Source organism: Aquarana catesbeiana, linkage group LG01 (genome assembly GCF_042186555.1).
Source record: "Aquarana catesbeiana isolate 2022-GZ linkage group LG01, ASM4218655v1, whole genome shotgun sequence".
NCBI classification, from domain to species: Eukaryota; Metazoa; Chordata; class Amphibia; order Anura; family Ranidae; genus Aquarana; species Aquarana catesbeiana.
Window position 1 is genome coordinate 562,699,684 of NC_133324.1, and position 24,165 is coordinate 562,723,848.

Below are 24,165 nucleotides of genomic sequence, written 5' to 3' on the forward strand. Positions count from 1 at the left end.
TAGAAACAATAACATTTTTTACACTGACATCATAGCAAATCCAGTGACTTTTCTGAATGCAGTGGTCCTGTGTGCAAGATCATTTTGGGCCCCCTGGCCAGCAACCAGGGAAAGCCATGTTGCAATTCAGCCAGCTACATGTGTAATTTGTTTTAACACACCCCCTGTATAAGGAAATATGTCTAGTAATACAGCATACACTGAGGCTATGCTACTGTGCAGATCAGAGCACATCTCTTTGATCTAAAAAGCTATAGAGGTTTGAAACAGTAGATATTAAAAAATTCCATGTTAGTCGTGTGTGTGTTTTTTGTTTTTTTTTTACTACTGCTGGGGGACCTTTTTAGAAAAAAGTAGCAAAAAATTGGGCTTTAAATGCTTGAACATAAAGTGGTTGTAAAGTCAGAAGGTTTTTTTATCTTAATGCACTCTATGCATTAAGATAAAAAATCCTTCTGTGTGCAGCAGCCGCCCTCAGCCCTCCTAATACTTACCTGAGCCCCATCTCTTTCCAGCAATGTCCACGAGTGCCTAGGCCAGTGATGACTGTCACGGAACGTCCCACACTCCGCTTGAGTGCTTCCGTCAGTATACCGCTTCCTAAATTCTGGAACACGAGTCCAATGGATCTGGCTATAGGAACCCCCAAGAACTAGACAACACCAGTCTTGGAGTACATCAGGACTAACTTTATTTAGAATCAAAATTACAAGACTTTATATGCCGTTGGAACCTCCTCTAACAATACAACTGTAACCTAATTAACATGAGCTAATTATCTAATCCTTTATACAGCCTAGGTGACTGAGACATGACCTTTCGCCCAGACTTGTGGGCACCGAGCTTCACACAGTAGTATAAACACAATAGCTGGAGCTAATTACAATTAACAATACAAACAAAACCTAATTAACCTGAGCTCCAATAGGAGTCGTCCCGTCTCCTACATTGTATAGAGGACAATGTGATCAGCTCATTCAATTAACATGCATCCTGGGAGATATTGTGGACAAATATTACTGTCCCATTTTAAGTAGTCCAAGATATATTTTCTCACTCACCCTGTGCCAGGATGGCACAGGGTGACTTAGACATAAGATGTATTCTGAGTTCCACGGGCCCTCCCGTCACATCTCTTCCCTTTCGGCAGAAGACTAACACAGGAGGAGACCCCAGACGGGTTGACTCCGAAGTTAGTAAGTAGTTCCAGTCCTCTACTGCCTGTACCCACACAGTACCCCAAATAAATTGTTCCAAACAAAGCATTACTCACCCAGCCAACCTCTGCCTCTCTCAGAGAACATATCTGCCGCTGGGGAGAGGCCTGGACTGGCCCTTCTCCCTGGAATCCTTTCTGCCGCTGGAGAGAAGACAGGGTGTCTGGGCTCACTCTGTCATGCTGTTGGGGATCTGGGCCCACTGCCCAGCATCCCTGGGGTATACAGGTGGAGACTGAAGTCCCATCCACCTTCACAGGAAATCCATCCTCTGTTAGTTGAGGGCAGAGTCCAGCAGTCCTCGGCCCTGTTGCCAGCCCTTCTGCTAGAAACCCCACACCATCTGTTCCGGCTAACTGTTGGAGAGGGAGGCCGACTGCCCTGCCTCCCTGGAACTCTGTAGTTGTTGCCGGTGCTGGGCAGAGGTTGGTAGCACTCTGCCCTGTTGCCAGCACTTCTGCTGGGGATTCCGCATCCTCCACTCCGGCTAACCGTTGGGGCAGGAGGCTGGCTTCCTCCACTCCCAAACTGTGCAGCTGCCATTGGGGAGGTGAGCCGGCTGCTTCCTTTTCCATTCCCTCATCTGGCTGCTAGGACGACATGTCGATGGTACTGTCACCCAGGTACACGGATCTTTGCAGGGGAGGAAAGCCCGCTTCCTCCACCCTGGCCAACTGTTGGGGAGGGACAACACACACCTCCTCTCCCTTCTCCCCCTGTATCTGCTGCTGGGAAGTGATTGCCATCTTCTCACCCTGAGCCTCCACAATTGCTGCAGGTGTGGGGCAGAGGTCTTGGACCCTCTGTCCGGTTGCCAGCACTTCTGCTGGGGGTTTGCCAGGTGGTTCCTCCTCTACAGAAACGTCTATGAAATCCCCAGTCTCTGGAATTGGTAAAAGTGTGGGACAGAGGTCTTGGACCCTCTGTTCAGTTACCAGATCTTCAGCTGGAGAAGTTTGTTTTAACTCCATAGATGCTGCTGGCAGAAAATCACATGTCCCTGTCAGTGTTGTGGGAGAAAGGCCGACTACCTCTTCTCTCAAGAAGGCCGAAGCCACTGTTGGTGCTGGGCAGAACACAGTGAACTTTGGCCCTGATAGCAGCTCTTCTGCTGGAGGCTCATCAGGTTGTTCTTCCTCAGCAGAAAAGTCTATCAAATCCCATGTCTCTGCAACTGATGTCTGGGGATAGAGGTTCACCATCCCCTGTCCATGGAACCCAGAAGATGCTATCATTTCTGGGCAGAGGTTAGCAGAGCTCTGCCCTGTTGTCAGCACTTCAGGTTTGGGGACAGCAATCTCTGGATTTTCCACTGCCGATTCTCTGGCATGCTGCTGAACTTGTTCTAGCAGTTTCCTGTATGCCCTTTCCAGATGCTGTTCCTTCCTTAGCAAATGGTCCAGACCAGGTTTGAGCTCTGAGACCCCTGCAAGACCGAGCATAGACTCTCTATATTCTCTCAGGTCCTCAAGGTCAGGTTCCCCTTCATCGCCAAACATAAAAAGATCTGTAAGGCTCTCCCACAGCAATCCATGGCCGCCAAAGTCATATCCCTCCGGAGAGCATTCTGTTGTCTCCCCTAAATATCCCTCCTCTGCGTGCCATTGCAGAGCCCAATAACGATTGTCCAGCTCTATCTCCTGCTGGACCAACCTGTCCAACTCAGTCACCCATTGCTCCTGGGGCTGCTCTCCCAGGAATGCCATCCGCAATGCCCGTTGGTCACTGGCCCGTTGCTCTTGGGTTGGAAAGCACTTGCCCTGTTTTATACCAGCGAGACGGAGGGCTGCAATCCAGAGCTCCACCCGAATTTGCTGCCTAAGCTCCAGGTATTCATCCTCAGACACAGTCCTGGTGTAGGTTGAAAGGATGATCCGCAGCAGCCCCGGGAATTCTGATGCCAGGTCCATATCTCCGCTGGGGTGACTGAAGTCTGCTATCCTGATCTTGGATCCAGGTGGAGGTTTAGATTTCCCAGACTGCAGGAAGCTTTCCCGCTGCTTGCCACCAATGTCACGGAACGTCCCACACTCCGCTTGAGTGCTTCCGTCAGTATACCGCTTCCTAAGTTCTGGAACACGAGTCCAATGGATCTGGCTATAGGAACCCCCAAGAACTAGACAACACCAGTCTTGGAGTACATCAGGACTAACTTTATTTAGAATCAAAATTACAAGACTTTATATGCCGTTGGAACCTCCTCTAACAATACAACTGTAACCTAATTAACATGAGCTAATTATCTAATCCTTTATACAGCCTAGGTGACTGAGACATGACCTTTCGCCCAGACTTGTGGGCACCGAGCTTCCCACAGTAGTATAAACACAATAGCTGGAGCTAATTACAATTAACAATACAAACAAAACCTAATTAACCTGAGCTCCAATAGGAGTCGTGCCGTCTCCTACATTGTATAGAGGACAATGTGATCAGCTCATTCAATTAACATACATCCTGGGAGATATTGTGGACAAATATTACTGTCCCATTTTAAGTAGTCCAAGATATATTTTCTCACTCACCCTGTGCCAGGATGGCACAGGGTGACTTAGACATAAGATGTATTCTGAGTTCCACGGGCCCTCCCGTCACAATGACGAACCTTGGCACCCCAGATGTTTTGGAACTACATTTCCCATGATGCTCAACTACACTGCAGTGTAGTTGAGCATCATGGAAAAAGTAGTTCCAAAAAATCCGGGGTGCCAAGGTTCGCCATCACTGGCCTAGGCTGTCCAGGACTCTCCTTCCAATTGGCTGAGACACAGCAGCGGTGCCATTGGCTCCCACTGCTGTCAATCAAAGTCAGTCAGTCAATCAGGAGAGAGAGGGAGTGGGGCTAAACTGGGGTTCCGTGTCTGAATGGACACATGGAGCTGTGCCTTGGCTCGGGTGCCCCCTTAGCAAGCTGCTTGCTGTGGGGGCACTCAACAGGAGGGGTCGAAAAGGGACCCTGTGCAAAACCACTACACAGAGCATTTTTAGAGAAAAAAAACTGAGACTTTACAATGACTTTAATTCACTAAAAACAAGATTTTCCTATTTTGTCCACCCTCTTCCTATTACACAAATGCTAAAAGAAGTAGTTCATGCATGCACGGTTAAATTCTGCTTTAACATTTTGTTTCAAATTTGTGTGGAATTTGTTGATATTGTAAATTACCCACCAGAGGGAACTTCCACGTGCTCAATACAAGTGTTCTCCCTCTCTCTCTCTCTCTGGACAACTGATGAGATAAGATATCAGATGCATAGGGGATTGCTTTTTGAATGAGTCAACCAAACATTATTTTGAAAAAGAGCACTAAAGCAGAACCATTGTGTAGCACTGCAAAGCAGGAAGCAGAATGTACACGTGTTATGAGAAAACATGGCTACCATGTACATATCCAGTTATAGATGGGAAGCAGGTTTTCAGAACCTTAACACATATATGTTGTTCTGTGCAGCTAGTCTTGCAATTTACACACATATTCTACTCTGCACAGTAAAACACAGGCAACACCAGTAATTTCCTGGTTCAGCAATTCAGCTTGTTATATCATTTGTTCACCTCCAGCTTGGTCATTGAGCAATTAATCAGCAACATCACTTTGCTCCATATGCACAGATGTAATCCAGGAGGTAACAATTTGGAACCCGGAGGTGAACAAATGACCTATCAGGATGCACCTGATGTGGCAGAGATGTGTAAATCACAAAGATGGTTCTACGGAGTTATAAATCCTTTGTCAGGTAAAACAGCGGCCATATACAGTATTTAAACTGCGTATTCATCTGTTTGAGCGCATATATCATTCACCTTCCCTACTACGTCCCATGAATCTAAGCTGGCTTCTTACCTCGGCCAATGTTGCAAAAAAGTAGATGTTGCTCATGGTATATACAAAAACTTGGTGATCAAATATGCCTCCTGGTCCTGCTGAATCATAGAAAGCAAAATATGGAAGGAAGAACATAACCAATGAAGTGTAGATGCCATAAAGGATGTTTGCAAAGATCCTAAAACCAAGCCACGTGTCCTTCTGGCCAATTATGTACAGACGAGGATGCTGAAGACTTGTTGTACTATCCACATCCTACACACAAACGAAAAAGACAACATTACAGTTTGTTAAATGCTGGCAGTGTTCATTCTGGGCTTATATTTTAATACCATTTTTAATTTAATACAGTAGTTGACATAGTTAAAGCTAAATCACTTTATTCCATAAGGCAGGTTGCATTTTCTTTCCTGAAAAATATCCCAAATATTAAAAGCTACATATTATGCTCCTCTCTAATTAAATTAAGAGGTGGCCTATGACCTCGTTTCTGGGCACAGAACTCTTTACTAGTGATGATGGCATCCAGGGAATAACTGATTAGGCTGAATAATTGCACACAGATCTGTCTAATCTGAGAAGCACTCTACTTAGGAACCCATACATAGAAAAAATAAAATGAATAATTAAATCTGCATGCATACATTTAGGCAAATAAAAAATTCAAAATTCGCATGATTTGTAAAGCACCTCACTCATTATTACTTGCCAATGACAGATCACCATTCCCTATATTAGAATGTTATCATTCCCGTTCCCAAGCAAAAGTTTCAAGGCAGTCTTCCTACACTACAATAAAAAAAAAAGTAACTGCAAAATTTCAGTTTATCGCATTCAAAAGAAGGGCATACATAACTAAACATCCCAACATGTCTGGATTCTGGATTTGTTGTTCCTATATAGCTAAACATATCATAGGTAGCTACATTTAGAAGTTTTATGCTAAAAAATACATCTACTGGTGGGATAATAACTTGAGCAGTGAGTAAGAAAAAAGTCAATAAAACACGTGTGGGATTTGATGAAGTTAAGCTGTGCACATTCAAAAGCAGCCACAGAAATGACAATATACAGAAGCTATGTGATAATAGAACTCCCCAACCACATCATATGCAGCTTTTTATTGCAGATGGCTCAACTTAATTTACTTGTCATTTATATCATTGTTGGTGAATGTCAGATTGGGGATAGATACTGGTTACTTGGCAGGTTTGCAGCAAGCAGTCTTTGAAATACACCTTTATGAATAACTGGCAGAATAGTGTTACATGGAAAAGAAGTAATTGCGAGATGCTGTACATTCAAGGCAACACTGACCTTAAAATTCCTTTCCAATGGCTGAAGCTAGTAAATATATCCTTACACATAAACAAATGTCAATCCCCTTATAAATGTTTTAAAATTTGACACAGTTGCCTGTCTTTGCCACCATGAGCCCCATCTAGTGTATGTTCTAAACAACTATTCTGAAAAAATAGTTTTTGCTGCATTTTGGTAACAGTACCGACCTATGTCATCTTACACACATGGCTATATAAAGAAATAATATGTATTAACTGTCTTACCTGCTGAAATATTTGTAATTCTGTTCAAACAGTCTTTCCAATCAAGACAACCCGGTCGCACAGCATCACCACACAGTTGCATTCCAGCCTTTCCTAATATGAACCTGATGCCTGCTGCTGAAATGCCCATGAGGCACTAACTGCTCTAGTGTAGTGCACTTTTAAAGGGAAAGGAGGATCCCTGCCCTTAAGCCAAGGGGCCTGAAAAATGATCTGTGAAATCCAACAGGAAATGATAGAGTGAGCACAGTAGGATATACCCTGCGGGGGCCCTCGGGAATGAAAAAGAAGGAGCAAAAGCCCACCTTAGGATGGCAATACAAGTTTCAGCTGGGTGGCCAAGACCCTTGAAACGAGAAAGAGCCCAGGACCCGTCGCCTGCTTGAAAGGCTGGCATCCATTATTATGACCCTCCAGGCTCCAACAGTGAGAATGAAAGACTTTCCTTACTCCAGAGCTGAACTTGTGACCCATCACGTCAGAGCAAGACAGATCTTAAGATGCAAACTAATGCACTGGTCTTAAGACTAAGCTTTCTTGTCCCATTTATCCAGAATGTTGAGTTGCAACAGCCTGGAGGTAAACTGGATGTAAGGGACTGCCTGGGAGGAGGACTTAGCTGCATCTTGGAGAATTTTGGTGTCCAGGGCTTGTGGCAAAACTGAGATCCAGGTTTTGCCTTGAAAAGTTGGCCATAGGTTAGACTTGATGGACTTGTGTCATAGTTGGACTTGATGGATTTGTGTCTTTTTTCAACCCCACCTACTATGTAAGTTGTGGGTAAGGAAAGTAACTCTTACTGGGAAAGGCATTTTACTGAGGCAAAAAGGTGCTTCTATTCCTCGTGACTTCCTTGATAAACTTGTCAAGGATTATCCCAAACAGGCAGGTCCTTTTGAAAGGCATACCTAACAGATGTCTGTTGCATGGATTTTCTATGGCCCAATTTTTAAAGAAAAGGGTTCTCCACATGTGCACGGCAACAAGACTCATCTTAATGATTTGGCAGATTACATTCAACAGGATATCAACACAATAATGCAGGGCCACAGGCATGAGTTCCAGCTTTTGCAAAACAGAAGGATCTAGAGGGGGAAAACCCAGATCCCCAGCCATATCTGTTGCTCAGACACCTACAATAGCAGTCTGCATGGCAGGACCTATCAGAAAGAGTCTTTGAAATGGGCCTCTAGTTTTTTTATCCACTTGATTCATGAATGCTAGTATATCCCCTACTGGGACAGAAAAGGTCTTGTTAAGACAGCTAATGGCAAGAAACACAACCCACTTTTTAAGCACTCTTCCTCCTCAGGGTATTGTGTAAACTGCTTAGGAGGGGTGAAAACATTATCTGGGTTAGGCCAGTCCTAGTATAAAAAGGGCAGCAACAAAGCATGTATAGGGAAAGACTTTTTCGACTGGGGGCTTTTTAGAGAACCCTGACTAGTAACTCTAGGTACAACTAACTCAGGTTGTTCTATGTCTAGACATATGTGGACTGTGTTAGTATGAATGGCAATGATGTATTTTAGATTTGGGTTTATCGCAGTAAGCAGACTCATCAGATACCAGGTTAGTAAGATAGGGTACCTTCCTCTGCAACCTAGGGTACAGCTTGAAATTCAGAAACAGATTTCGCAGAAAAGGGTGAGGAGGCCAGTTTGTGGTCCCTGTAGTCAGCAATCATTGTTATAATTCTTCACATACACTCAGCCATAGCAGAATCCCTGGACAAAACAAAAGCAGGCACTGCCCCAGAAGAGGTTAGGGAAAACTTGAGCTGCAATTTAGGTAAAGGACCGGGATACAAAACTGTCGCAATCTGTGCAAGACCACAGTACCGCTGCCTTTGCATCTGTGATCTGCCATACTAGATAAAATAACGGTGTGGTTGCGCTACTGTAAAAAGAGTATCAAATGACACATAAAGCAGCCAGCATCAACAAAGTAGTGACAATGTGAATAATAACAGGAAGAAACGATGCAGCGCTAAACATAAAAATCAGGATTGAGTGATCCACATAAATGTGACTATCAGCTGTGCAACGTGATAGTGTGTAGCTAAATGTAAAAAAATATATAAAAAACCAAATACAATATTATAATGAGTCCATGATCATATCAACGACCAATAACGTAGACATCATGGTCATGTGAATGTTCAATGAAGGTGAACAGTATAAATGTAGGATGAGTGAGAGGTTTCTCAAGGGTGATACGTGGTTCACAGAGGTGGTGTTCCAATACTCAGTGTCCACAGCAAAGAATAGATGGAGCAAATACGCTTACCGGAACTGGTGGACACGTTTGCCGTACGGCTAGGTGTCATACAGGCTTGAGGATCGATCGATCCAAACAGATGTAGAGGCGTATACGGTAGGTTCCACTGGTTCCTCTGTAGCAATGGTAAACGGCCTGGGGACAGCAGATGTTCAAAGTCCAGTTACAGGCATTTCTCCAACCGGTGTATATTCGGGGGATACACCTTTCACATAGCCACCATGGGGACACGGAAAAGGAAAAAAAGGCTCCACATAGTGCTTTAAATCCAAAAAAGCAGGTTTATTATAAACCAAACAGGGAAAAAAATTCAGATAACAGCATCCAGGATAAAAGTGATCACAATAAAGAATAGCGTGGTACCAAGAACAAAAAAATCAATTGCAAACCGACAGGTTTTGGACTAGAGGTCCTTCTACTGGGGCATATTGTCCTTTGTCTGGTATCACGCTTGTATTTATAGACACACAGTTAATTTAAAATCAGCTTCAGCTGTCACACTAAAATCAGCTGTGAGAGGCTGTTGAAAAACAGACCTCACAGCCAATAAGCATCCAGGTGGATAGGAATGACATACACCTGCTCAGCCACCCAATCACGAGTGGTTAAGTATGTCCTATCAGCTGTGAGAGAAAGCTATAGGGCGGACCTCACAGCCAATGTCGATCTAAATAAATAGGGGTGGCTTGTGGTGATGAAGCAGCCCAATCACGAGCCGCCAAACCCACCACCTGACGTCACATTACAAGGAGTCCTCCCCACGCTCTGGCTATTGTGTTTCAAGCCTCAATTCCATTCAGGGAAGAGGCTGGTATGGATACATAATGTGGAGCGGCGTAGCTCCGCCCACACAGATGTGCTAGCATAACAAAACTGTTGTCAGGATCAAAATAAAAAACATAACCATCATATTAAAAACGCAAGGACATACATTTCTAAACTCCTACACTCTATTATCAAAACTAAAAAGCGTATAGAAAAGGAACTTTTATCTCATATTTAGTGCACATCCTAACAGTATCTATTAGAACAGATATGGCTTGGGACAAAAAATCGATCTCAACATCCATCTTGAATACATAATAGATGTATAGAAAATGCTATATCTAGTAGCTATATGTGACTCCATAAAAGACTAAAATTGTGTGTAAACCAGGCCCTGTTCATTCAAATGGTACTGAATGAAAATGGGTGGATGATGTAATAGAGATAAATGTTGATGGGTGAGAAATGGAACGACAGAGGTGGAAATGACCAAACCTGAATGCACTGTAAAAAGTGGGGCCAAATCTACAGTAGGTCATGATTTATTGATGAAAGCATTCAGGTCCCATTCAACATTCAACCCATGAGGAAAATAACTCTTTAGGTGAAATATCCACCAATCTGCCTATTTAGGCTGTCTGCACAGGGGGCTCGGTGCTGTCCGATCTTCAGCTCCCTGTATCCCTGCACTTGCTTCCTGCTTCCTGTTTTGAACCTGATCTCCTGACCACCGGCCTGTCTTTGATTATCCTTGCTTTCTGCCTGCCACTGATCCCGGACTGTCCTGACTACGAATCTGCCTGCTCCTCTGTACCGCGTTGCCCGCCTGTTGCCAACCCTGCTTGTGACCCGACCTGCCTGCTCCACTCCTGCTCTGCACCTGCTGCCTGTGCTTCAGTTGACTGGTGATCTCCATAACCACCTTTACCGGGATCCTCCTGCGGCTAACCCGCCAGGCTCTCATACCATTCTGTGCTCCCGTGCCTCCTGTCCATACTACCAGGGGCCAGGAACCAGATACGTAAGGGAGGCCTCCCCCTGCTACATCGGGCTCATCGGTCTGGTACGTGAAAGTCTGACAGTATCGGACAGCCATGTCCGAGCCCGAGCAGGGAGCCTCCCCCATGGAGGAACTGTGTAGACACCTGGCGGGTCTCACACAAGCCGTGAAGAGCCTCCAGGAAGGCTATACAAGGTTGGAAGAACGAGTCCAAGTCCTGTCTGCTCCAACCCATCCTCAAGCCACTTCATCTGCCGGAGTGTCATATGCACCCTCAGTAGTAATGCTACCTCCTGAGCCTAGGGTACCCATACCCGAAAGATTTGCTGGGGACCGTAGTAAATTCGCAATGCCTGCGAACTATACTTCGCTCTGCAACCCCGCACTTTTTCTTTGGAGGCAACTAAGGTGGGCTTCATAATTTCCCTCTTATCCGGTGAACCACAGACCTGGGCTCACCGCCTCCTGGGAGCAAAAATCTGGAGCACTGGATAACCTTGATGCTTTTTTTATCACCATGTCTCAGTTGTATGAGGACCCCCAAGTGACAGCGACTGCAGAAGCCGCCTTGCATGCCCTTCAACAGGGGCGTAGAGCCGCAGAGGACTATGTGGTGGAATTTAGGCGGTGGAGCTCCGACACTGGTTGGAATGACGCGGCCTTGCGTTATCAATTCCGCATGGGATTGTCTGATCCCTTGAAGGATGAGTTAGCACGGGTCGGAATACCCCAAACCCTGGATGAGCTCATCAATCTGTCTATTCAGATCGACCGACGCCTCAGAGAGCGTTGCTCCGAGAGATCTACCAGCCAATTTCGCCCTACCTGCATGCTTCCCAAGGTTCCGAGCTCATCCAGCCAGTCTTTTCCGGCACCGGCCACACCGGTTCTTGATACCTCCGAACCAATGCAGCTCGGTCTGCTCCGTCCCTCTCTCAATCCAGAAGAGCGCCAGCGCCGAAGAGTCAACAACCTCTGCATGTACTGCGGGGAGTCTGGACACTACGTGAGATCTTGCCCTAACAAGACACGTAAGTCTTTGCCAATCTCTTCAATTTGTGCATCTGCTCTCCCTAACCCTGCTAATCACCTTGCTCTCTCTATCATCTTACAGCTTCCAGGAAGGATTATTCCAGTTACGGTCATAATTGACTCAGGAGCCTGCAGCTGTTTCATTGACCTAGCCTTCGCTGCAAACCATCACATCCCTCTCCAGTCTAAAAATTGGGGACTTGCTGTACATCTCGCTGATGGCTCCTCTTTTTGTTCCGGTCCCGTCACGCAGGAAACCATCCCTGTGTTGGCCACCATGGGCTCTAACCACCAAGAACTCCTGCGCTTGGATGCCATCTCTTCTCCTCTTTTTCCCATCATACTGGGGATGCCATGGTTGCAAGCCCATAACCCCAGCATCGACTGGTCTAGTGAGGAAGTCAAGTTCCTTTCCAAATATTGCCAGCAACACTGCCTACATACGAGTCCTGCTGAATCTACCCAACTACTTTGTTTGGATACCGACTCCGAATTACAACACTTGATCCCTGCGCCCTATTGGGACTTCCTGGACGTTTTTAGTAAAAAGGGAGCAGAGACTCTACCTCCTCACAGGCCTTACGATTGCCCAATCGAGCTATTACCTGGAGCGGAAGTTCCCTTTGGGAGGATTTTCCCATTAACAGAGCAGGAGTTGGACACTCTAAAAATATACATCGACGAGAAACTGAAGAAAGGGTTTATCCGCCCATCCACCTCTCCGGCTGGGGCCGGTATATTCTTCGTGGAGAAAAAGGACCATTCCTTACGTCCTTGTATTGATTATCGGGAACTAAACAAGATAACTATCAAAAACCGTTATCCTCTATCTTTAGTGCCTGAACTCTTCCAAAGATTGGGATCCGCAGTAATCTTTACCAAATTAGATCTCCGTGGTGCCTACAACTTAATTCGTATTCGGGAAGGAGATGAGTGGAAAACAGCTTTCCGCACCAGATTCGGGCATTTCGAATACCTTGTTATGCCCTTTGGCCTGTGCAACGCACCCACAACGTTTCAACATTTTGTCAATGACATTTTCCGTGATTTCCTGGACTTATATGTTATTGTTTATCTAGACGATATCCTAATCTTCTCCTCCTCAGTCTCCGATCATCGCAGGCATGTCAGAAATGTTTTAGCTCGCCTCAGGCAGCATGGACTTTACACTAAACCGGAAAAATGCCAATTCGAACTTCAAAGCATCCAGTTTCTAGGCCTAATCATCTCTGTTAAAGGTATTAAAATGGACCCCCAAAAGGTATTAGCCATTCTGGAATGGCCCGCTCCCTCCGATAAGAAAGGGGTTCAAAGGTTCATTGACTTCTCCAACTTTTATAGAAAGTTCATTAGGGGCTTCTCTGCAATAATTGCCCCCATCACTGAATTAACTAAACAAGGGAATCGGTTCCATTGGTCTCCTAAGGCACAATCCGCCTTCGAAAAACTCAAGGAGCTGTTCACCTCTGCTTCTATCTTAAAACACCCAGATCCTGCTTTACCATTCGTCCTCGAAGTGGACGCTTCAGAGGCTGTAGTCGGAGCTGTTCTGTCCCAACGGCAAGGCCCAAAGGCCCTTCTCTACCCAGTGGCCTTTTTCTCTCGCAAACTCTCTTCAGCGGAGAGAAATTACGATGTTGGTGATCGGGAGCTTCTGGCCATCAAGTCCGCTTTGGAGGAGTGGCGTTACTTACTGGAGGGTGCAGCACATCCCATCCTGGTCTATACGGATCATAAGAATCTGGAGTACCTCCGTATGGCCAAGAGACTGAGACCACGGCAAGCAAGATGGGCTCTATTTTTCTCTAGATTTCAGTTCCATATAACATACAGACCTGGTTCCAAAAATATCAAGCCGGACGCTCTCTCCCGTATGTTCCCTGATTCCAGCAAACCTGGGCATCCGGACACTATTCTTCCATCCGGAAATTTCCTTCTACTCCAAGGGGATCTGCTATCCCGAATAAAACAAGCCTCCTCGAATTGGACCCCGACTTCCAGAGATGAAGTGAGGGCCCAGGACGGCCTATTTTGGCACAAGGGTAAAATCGTGGTCCCTGAAGATTTGAGGGTGGCAGTGCTAGAGCTCTGCCATGATCATAAGATGGCTGGACACTTCGGTGTGCTAAAGACGACTGAGTTGGTTCAGCGCACATTCTGGTGGCCTCTGTTGGCGAATGACTGCAAGAACTATGTAGAATCCTGTACTATCTGTGCACGGAGCAAAAATAGCCGGACAAGCTAAAACCATTACCCGTCCCGGAAAGACCGTGGAAGATGATATCGATGGATTTCATCATAGAGCTTCCCCAGGCAGAAGGCTTTTCTACCATCTTCGTCGTCGTAGACAGGCTAACCAAAATGGCTCCATCAAATATCATATCTGATCGCGGTGTTCAGTTCACCTCCCGGTTTTGGAAGGCTCTCTGTGGTTCTCTGGAAATTGAGCTGGCACTCTCCTCTGCTTACCACCCCCAGACTAATGGGCAGACGGAGAAAACTAATCAGACTTTGGACCAGTACCTCCATTGTTTTTCGTCTTTCTCACAGGACGACTGTGTTTCTCTTCTGCCAATTGCTGAGTTCTCGTACAAAAACTCTTTACATTCGGCCATTAAGCAAACGCCTTTCTTTGCCAATTCTTCCACCCGTGCTTCCTGCCCAGGTCTTTACCCGAATGTGCTATCCCTGCGGTCTCTGAAACCATGGACTTCTTCCTTACCAACAACAAACTCTTGCAGGAAACCATGGCTAAGACCCAAGAGTACAATAAGAAAATGTTTGACAAGAAGAGGCGGGGAGAGCTCATCCTGGAACCTGGCAACCAGGTTTGGTTGTCCACAACCAATGTAAGAATGGCCTGCCCTTCAAGGAAGTTGGGCCCTAAGTTTATGGGTCCGTTCTCAGTCAAAAAGAGAATTAACAACGTAGCCTACGAACTCAACTTACCTGGTACCCTGAAGATTCACCCGGTTTTTCATATATCATTGTTGAAACCTGTTATACCCAACACCTTTGCTGGCCGAAGTACTGACCCACCGGAGCCCATAATTATTGATAACGAAGAAGAGTTCGAAGTGGAGGCTATCTTGGATTGCAGGAAAAGACACAACCAGTTGCAATACCTAATCAAGTGGAGGGGGTACGGACCAGAAGACAACTCCTGGGAGCCAGAAAGCAATCTACATGCCGAAGAGCTCCTGAGGACATTCAGAAGTACCCACGCCACCAGATTGGCTCAATTGGACATCCGGAGGCTGCCCTTGAGGGGGGGCACTGTCAGAGAGTTCCCCTGGGCAGACGCGCTGCCGGTGTGCGTCGCGGTGCGTTAGGGTGCATCGGCGCGCGCACGCGTTCCCGTGCACGCCGCCGCGGGTGCTGGCGTGCAGGCGCGTGCGTGTGTGCTGGGGCGCGCGTCGGCGTGCACGTGTGCCCGGCGTTTGGTGCCAGTCTGCCTATTTAGGCTGTCTGCACAGGGGGCTCGGTGCTGTCCGATTTTCAGCTCCCTGTACCCCTGCACCTGCTTCCTGTTTTGAACCTGATCTCCTGACCACCGGCCTGTCTTTGATTATCCTTGCTTTCTGCCTGCCACTGATCCCGGACTGTCCTGACTACGAATCTGCCTGCTCCTCTGTACCGCGTTGTCTGCCTGTTGCCAACCCTGCTTGTGACCCGACCTGCCTGCTCCACTCCTGTTCTGCACCTGCTGCCTGTGCTTCAGTTGACTGGTGATCTCCATAACCACCTTTACCGGGATCCTCCTGCGGCTAACCCGCCAGGCTCTCATACCATTCTGTGCTCCCGTGCCTCCTGTCCATACTACCAGGGGCCAGGAACCAGATACGTAAGGGAGGCCTCCCCCTGCTACATCGGGCTCATCGGTCTTGTACGTGGAAGTCTGACAGCTGTGTGGGCGGAGCTACGCCGCTCCACATTATGTATTCATACCAGCCTCTTCCCTGAATGGAATTGAGGCTTGAAACACAATAGCCAGAGCGTGGGGAGGACTCCTTGTAATGTGACGTCAGGTGGTGGGTTTGGCGGCTCGTGATTGGGCTGCTTCATCACCACAAGCCACCCCTATTTATTTAGATCGACATTGGCTGTGAGGTCCGCCCTATAACGGTCTCTCACAGCTGATAGGACATACTTAGCCACTCATGATTGGGTGGCTGAGCAGGTGTATGTCATTCCTATCCACCTGGATGCTTATTGGCTGTGAGGTCCGTTTTTCAACAGCCTCTCACAGCTGATTTTAGTGTGACAGCTGAAGCTGATTTTAAATTAACTGTGTGTCTATATATACAAGCGTGATACCAGACAAAGGACAATATGCCCCAGTAGAAGGACCTCTAGTCCGAAACATGTCGGTTTGCAATTGATTTTTTTGTTCTTGGTACCACGCTATTCTTTATTGTGATCACTTTTATCCTGGATGCTGTTATCTGAATTTTTTACCCTGTTTGGTTTATAATAAACCTGCTTTTTTGGATTTAAAGCACTATGTGGAGCCTTTTTTCCTTTTCCATGTCCCCATGGTGGCTATGTGAAAGGTGTATTCCCCGAATATACACCGGTTAGAGAAATGCCTGTAACTGGACTTTGAACATCTACTGTCCCCAGGCCGTTTACCATTGCTACAGAGGAACCAGTGGAACCTACCGTATACGCCTCTACATCTGTTTGGATCGATCGATCCTCAAGCCTGTATGACACCTAGCCGTACGGCAAACATGTCCACCAGTTCCGGTAAGTGTATTTGCTCCATCTATTCTTTGCTGTGGATACTGAGTATTGGAACACCACCTCTGTGAACCACGTATCACCCTTGAGAAACCTCTCACTCATCCTACATTTATACTGTTCACCTTCATTGAACATTCACATGACCATGATGTCTACGTTATTGGTCGTTGATATGATCATGGACGCATTATAATATTGTATTTGGTTTTTTATATATTTTTTTACATTTAGCTACACACTATCACGTTGCACAGCTGATAGTCACATTTATGTGGATCACTCAATCCTGATTTTTATGTTTAGCGCTGCATCGTTTCTTCCTGTTATCTGCCATGCTAGGCCTAAATAGAGCCCACAAGGGGTACTTACAACACCTGTGTAGTTAATGCCAAGTGACCCCCACACTGAAGAAAGCAGGAAGCTCAGAACATCCTAAGGATCATAGCAGGTGTGATCATGGAACTGGTGGAAGGCGTGGAGTTGGCTATAAAGTGGGCAGAATGGAAACCCATAAAGAGGGTGTGCACACATCTGTATAGTGACCAGGCAAGGAGTCAATATAAAAAGGTGGCCGCTTTTTTCACATTACTGTATTTCCAGCAATGTTTTTTTTTTCATTTAGCTGTTAGCAGGGAAGCCCGCTGACAGCTGATGACTCATTAGTTGTTAAGACTGCGGCGGCTGGCTTTTTTTTACAGCTTTTATACGCCTGTGTCACTAAAAGCTCCTAAAAACTGACGGCGCTATATAAGTACATGAAATAAATAAATAAATAAATAAAAACCTATGTGTCCATGGATACATAGAATAACATGAAGAGGCGTTTTGAAGCTAAAAAAAAAAACGCCTTATGCTGCTAAAAAATGCAGGAAAAATTCCCTGTGTTTGTGAGGCCTAAAGTGTTGAAAATTAGAAACTGGATATCACTCACAGCTTTTGCTCTCTCTGAGCAGATGGAAGACATCACTCTCCTAAAGACCCTAACAAAAAACTGAAAGCGGCATTGAACCCTAAGACAAACATTTAATATACTGCAGCTTACCAAGGCAAGTACATCTAAATCTGCTAGTGCATCTAACACTACCCTTTCCATAGAATGACAATGCTGCTGTCCAGGGGTGTCTCTGTTGCTTCTCCATCCAGAGTGGAGGCATCCCAAGACAAGAAGTACGTTATTAGCAGGATCACCAAAGAATCATAAAAAAAAAGAAAATGATTGCAGTCTCTACATCAAATACTTGATACGCTGCAATATATTACATTTATCTTTTTGGATGAAATACTGTTTTAAAGAATTCTGGGGTGGGAAGAGTTAGGCAAAACTGTCCTAGCAGCTTTACATTGCCATTTTCCTAGCTCTTGAAAGTGGCAGCATAACCCCATGTTCCTGTATACTTTGTGTTCGGTAAAGTATGAGAAAGAAATAATTTTATAGTCATTTTACATCTTACCTTGTCCAGCATCCCCATATAAAGTGCTGGGTAGAAAGTGTAGAATAAAGTGTTGAAAATTAGGAACCAGATATCACTCACAGCCTGTTAAAATAAGAGTATCATACACAGTAAATAAAGCATATCAATATACACTGAAAATTTGAGGTTGGCAAATGAGTATGGAGCTGTATATAGTTCATTTTTATGTATGCTCACGTTCTCTCTTTACAGTATAACTAAGGTTCTCATCTGCCTATGCTTCTCTATATTTTCAGAACAGTAATAATCACTAGACATTATGCCTGAAAAAAGAAAAACTCACAACTCACAGGGATATCCAACACTGTATTAAGCTCATATATGGAATATTGGTTTTTAGCACCAAAAACAAGTTACCACACCCTTAGGCTACTTCTCACACAAAGCACTCCCTGTGCCAATCCTAAACTTTACCTCGCACTGACATTATACTATAATGGCAAAAAATCTTTTTTTTTTGGATAGAGCTGGGAAGGGCTGAAACCCATGTCAATTTTTAATGTTGTCTGTGTCCCCATTGAGGATATTCACTCTCTCTATTTGTCACTGTCCCCATTGTAATTGTCACTGTAAGCAAGAGAAAATCTAAAATTTTACAGTTTCTATAACGAGATTAGAGGAAAAGTCTTCCAGTGGAGATACCTGTTCTTATGTTAAAACTTTTAAGAGTTTTCCTCAATTTTTTTGTCATTGGGAAATCTTTTTAACCATTCCCCTTTCTACCCAAAACTAGAATAAAAATGTTTTATATTTACAATCGCTTCATCACTTAGCCTAAAAACTAACCTTTAAAATTAAGTTGACCAGCCTGAAGAAAAAAACAAGTAATAGAACTCAGGTACACTCTAATGACATAGCTGATGATTAACGGAACAGGGTTTTTTGGTGACAAAGTCACTTTAACAGTAGACTTAAAGAAGAAAACAAATATAGTATGTGGCACTTTTAAGACACATAATGGCATTCAAAACCAATATCAAAAAAATGTCACATTTATTAGGATTTCCATAAAATGTTTTTATGTCATAGAAACCATGGAAGGCTGATACAATGCTGCAGTAAACCATCGATAACCCAACAAAAATACCTCCATAACTCCACAAACACCATCATTAAATAACACCTAATGTTGGTTTGATAGAGGTAATGCAATAGTGGGGGTGAACTCGACACATTTCGTAAATCTATAGGAAAAACACATCAATTATTCTCTGAACATCCAGGAGAGCTGCCAATGTCCCTGGGAGGAGCGAAGGGACCAATGAGGACCCAAACGTACTGAATGTCCCTTCATAGCATAAAATCCAGTACCCAGGAGAGGGCTAGGGATCAGCCACCTAGGTCATCCACACATACATCCTGCCAGTATAAGGTTTGGAATTAATGTGGACCCAAGGGTTCTCCACACCATCAGGGTGCACGAAAGAATGACTTTAACAGTAACCCTAAAATTTAAGCTTACATTACACTATTACTATTAACCTTAAAGTAAAACCTGTCATGAGATAAATGTGGAACCTTCCATTGTCTGTGCTCTAATAAGCCTTTAGACTTGGATTTAGTCTACTGCAGGACCAATGTCCCTCTCAAGTCTTCAGGAAGTTAGTGCACAGGTGTGGGCAGCCTGACACAAGATTTTTACTGGCTAGAATGTAGACAATACAGGGGGCCTCCACCATAAAGGAGAAGGTAGTTAAGCACCTCTGGGTGGGTGTATTTATTAAATACTGAGGCTATTCTTTAACGCAAACCAGAAAATAAATATGGTGACTTTTATTGGTGATTTGGTTTAATGTTTTGCCATGAGATTACTAGGTAAGTAAGCAAGTAAGTGTGGGTGGTTAAGCTTGGTTAAATATGTCCTTTAACACTAAACTTTAACTGCTAACAGTAACCCAAACTACCCCTAAGGAGATGCTGTGGCATGCCCATGCAAGGAAAACATGACAGCACTTTTGCGTATTGGGGAGCTTGTGACTTGCTTGTGTCTTACTGGGCCTAGCAGTCAATCGTCCATGCACAGTTACACGACTGAGGGAGTAACAGGTTGCCAACACTGCTGATTTCAGTGCCATGAATCAAATCAAAGCAAACATTTTAAATGCCCACCTGAATAAGCCATAAAGATTAATACAGATGCTTTAGAGTATACAGTGGGGGAAATAATTATTTGATCCCCTGCAGATTTTGTACGTTTGCCCACTTACAAAGAAATTAAGGGTCTATATTTTTTATCATAGGTGTATTTTAAATGATAGAGACAGAATATTAACCAAAAATTCAGAAAAAACACATAATACAAATGTTATAAATTGAGTTGCAGTTTAGTAAAATAAGTATTTGATCCCCAAGCAAAACAGGACTTAGTACTTGGTGGAGAAACCCTTGTTGGCAAGCACAGAGCTAAGATGTTTCTTGTTGGTTACCAGGTTTGCACACATTTCAGGAGGGATTTTGGTCCACTCTTCTTTACAGATCTTCTCTAAATCCTTAAGGTTTCTTGGTTGTTGCCTCCTTCCATACATTTCCTATAGGATTAAGGTCTGGAGACTGGCTAGGCCACTCCATGACCTTAATGTGCTTCTTCTTGAGCCACTCCTTTGTTGCCTCCTTTGTTGCCTTGGCAGTATGTTTTGGGTCATTGTCATGCTGGAAGACCCATCCATGACCCATCTTCAGTGTTCTAGCTGAGGGAAGAAGGTTCTCATCCAAGATTTTACAATACATGGCCCCGTCCCTTGGCCCCTCAATGCGCCCTGTACCTTTAGCAGAGAAACAGCCCCCAAGCATAAAATATATAAATATTCCTCCGCTACCAAACAAATAAGTGCTATTAACTGCTGCAAGCACCAAAAGGGTCAATCCATAACCACAGGATAAACGAATATATAATAGATGGTGCTGAGTTGTTACATATCACCATAAAGCAAAATTGCTTGAACATAAATTACTACGTGTTGAATTTGACAAATAACTGATAAATTACGGTGAAGATAAAAACATGGATGAATTGCTGAGTGCCAATGGTATTGTTATAAAGTCTGTATTCAATAAATAAAAAAGTCTTATAAACACATGGTGGAGGGAAAATAAGAAACCAGTGCTGGGTTCCCTCTTATAAGTGATTTATCCTCTTCAGTGGAAATAACTTAGTGCAAATAGAAGCAATGCGCAAGGTGAATTATCCTCTTCTGTGCAACCACACTTCAGTGCAAGATGGCCCCTTACCTTACGGCTGTAAGGTAACAGCGTGTGTATATGACAGCGGAAATCCTAGGTGGTGAAATGGATCAGGGTCGTGGCTTCTTGTAAGTAAGCATCTAGATGGCCTTCTAATCCTGACAGATCGTTCTTGGTGTAATGATGTATGTCTACTCCTTTGGAGTCACAGCAATAGTGTTCCTCTCCCGGTTGGTGCATATACAATGTGGAGGAAGAAAGGGGAATTCCAGATAGTGTAGTATGTAAAAACCCATTTTCTTTATTTTTAAAAAACTGTAGTATTCACATTTCACACAAAGGGAAAAAAGCTAAACGCCATGAGCGGCGAGCTTGCACACCAACATAACTTCCGGTGCCATTCTGTCCCAACACGTATTGTCACAGTCACGTGACTTCATCAGGGGATAAGGGTTGGCACTGGAAGTTTCCTTAAATATGTTAAGCATTGAACTAATCAGGCGGCCATTTTCTTGTAGTTTAATGCTAAAGGAAGTGATGCGGCGGCCAAATTTCGGTGGATTCCTATATAGAACCCATAGCGTGGCCATTTTCTAATAGTCCAGGACTCTAGGATGATATGGCGGCCATGTTTTTGGTGACTTGAATGTATACTGTGACAGACCTAGCCGGGAGAGAGACTTTTGGAGGGGACTGTATGCTAGCCTCTTGCCGATTGATCGTGGGCCCTGGCATTTGGGGGAACGGTGTTCTTTGTGAGCTGTATGCCTGGGGACCCTTGAGGTGGTATTACTGTGGATTCGGGTCCTGGTCCCCCAGGACACACAGACTCTGGGGACCCTGGATTTGCCATATTGGAATAGTGACTGATTCATACCGTTGGGACTCCTACTGTTAAATGCTAATGTCATCAATTCCAGCTACCTGTCTGTTGTCTGCTAAAATGTGTATTGTAAATAAGTCTCTAGTATGGGATCTAAGAGTCATTAGATCCCCATTGTTGTTTGTGTTTAATTAACTCTGCTATTGTGATAATGTTGATTGGATTTTCTGAACTACAAGATGGCCAGTCTGGCCTAAAGGTCACGTCTGAGTCATCTAGGCTGTCTAAAGGGATTAGTTAATTAGCTCATGTTAATTAGGTTAATTAGGTTACAGCTGTATTGTTAGAGTAATATGAGCAGGAGGTCTGCACCTCCTCTTTTAGTGTATAAAAGAGCCTGTATTTTGCAATAAGAGAGATTCCTGGTTGAACTTACATACAGCCTGCCTGAGCTATCACAACTGGGTTTAGAACGGCACATAGCTGTAGTTCTAATCCCGGAGCATTGGATGACCGAACAATCAGATGTTGCGATCTGCAATCTGATTCTATAGCTGCAGAGGAGTGTCAGGAGAGTGGAACCGAGCGAGCAAGGGGCTCGTTACATTGGTGGCAGCAGTGGGATTTGCTCTCCAGTTACTGGGACACTCCAAACCAGCCTGCAGGAGAGCCACGCTGAAACACTTACTTGAGAGCCGTGGAGGGAATGGTGGGATTGTGCTTCCTTGCCGTGAACACATCCAAACCATCACCTGGATCCAAGGTCCAGATAGCAGGAGAGGAGGGATACCAGCCACCATGGATGAGGAACTCAGAAGGAGGTTGCGAGAGAAGCAGATACAGCACAGAGGACCAGTATCAGAGCAGGTCCTGCTAGGATGGTTTGATTCTATCCGCTGCGAACTCTGGAAGGAAGCGCTAGCCCGTGAGCAGTGAAACCAGGGAAAAGTTCTCCCCTCCATCCATGTAAGGTACTGGTCGCAGTATGAAGTGCGAATGCTGTTATTGGGGGAACAGCCAAACCAGGAGTGGACAGCCGAGTTAAGCAGGCTGATACGGGCAGAAATGCGGTTGGACGAGAACTACAGAGCCCTCCAGTGGTATGTAGCCCAAGTGTGCCCGTGGACAGCGGATGACAGCCCCACGGAAGGCTTTGACTACGATGGCCTAGGATTGTTATACTGGAGGCTGTCCAGGGACCCTGACTTTGGGAGTGATCGGGAGTGGTGTTTGGAGGAAATAATGGAGCACAGTGAGCGAAGACTGAATGTCTCAGAAGTGCACTGGGCACAGGAAGATTTGGAGTTTCTGGCCGTTCAGGAATGGGAGCTGGAGATCGCCTACAGACAGCTGTTAGACTCTGCTCAGCAGCAAGGTGGTGCTCTCTTTGCCTGGGACTATCAGGAAATACCAGTTGACAACTCTGAAATCCTGGCTGAAGAGTTAACAATGTGGCAGAGTAACAGTGTGCTTTGCCAACCTGCTCCCCGCAGCTATGGAGGTGGAGGTCTTATGGCGGATGCAGCAAGTGCTGACTGACCTTGATGAACCTGTTTCTGCATTGGATGATCTTGGATGGAGGAATGTGCCTGTCCAGCAGAATGCCAGAGAATCGGCAGTGGAAAATCTAAAGATTGCTGTCCCCAAACCTGAAGTGCTGACAACAGGGCAGAGCTCTGTTAACCTCTTCCCAGCACTGATAGCATCTTCTGGGTTCCGCAGAGAGGAAATGGTGAACCTTTATCCCCAGACACCAGTTGCAGAGACAGGGGATTTGATAGACTTGTCTGCTGAGGAAGAACAACCTGGTGAGCCTCCAGCAGAAGAAGAGCTGTTATTAGGGCCAAACTTCACTGTGCTTTGCCCAGCACTGATAGCATCTTCTGGGTTCCACAGAGAGGAGATGGTGAACCTTTATCCCCAGACACTAGTTGCAGAGACAGGGGATTTGATAGACTTTTCTGCTGAGGAACAACAACCTGGTGAGCCTCCAGCAGAAGAGGAGCTGTTATTAGGGCCAAACTTCACTGTGCTCTGCCCAGCACCAACAGAAGTATCTGTGAAGTTACAAGGAACTTCCCCAGCTGAAGCGCTGGCAACCGGACAGAGGGTCCAAGACCTGTGCCCCACACCTGTGGCAGTTTCGGAGGCTCAGGGTGAGAAGGTGGCAATCACTTCCCAGCAGCAGATACAGGGGGAGAAGGGAGAGGAGGTGTGTGTTGTCCCTCCCCAACAGTTAGCCAGAGCAGATGGTGTGG

General features: G+C 45.2%; 1 protein-coding gene across 1 annotated transcript in view; it reads right to left on the reverse strand.

Annotated features, from left to right (window-relative positions):
- LOC141106122 (phospholipid-transporting ATPase IC-like) overlaps positions 1 to 24,165 on the reverse strand; it is a 210,469-nt gene that overhangs the window by 39,594 nt on the left and 146,710 nt on the right. Inside the window, exons 24-25 of the mRNA XM_073596570.1 lie at positions 17,884 to 17,967; positions 5,063 to 5,299 (exon numbers count right to left, since the gene is read on the reverse strand). Of these exons, the coding sequence (XP_073452671.1) occupies positions 5,063 to 5,299; positions 17,884 to 17,967 (321 nt within the window). The remainder of the gene's footprint in view (positions 1 to 5,062; positions 5,300 to 17,883; positions 17,968 to 24,165) is intronic.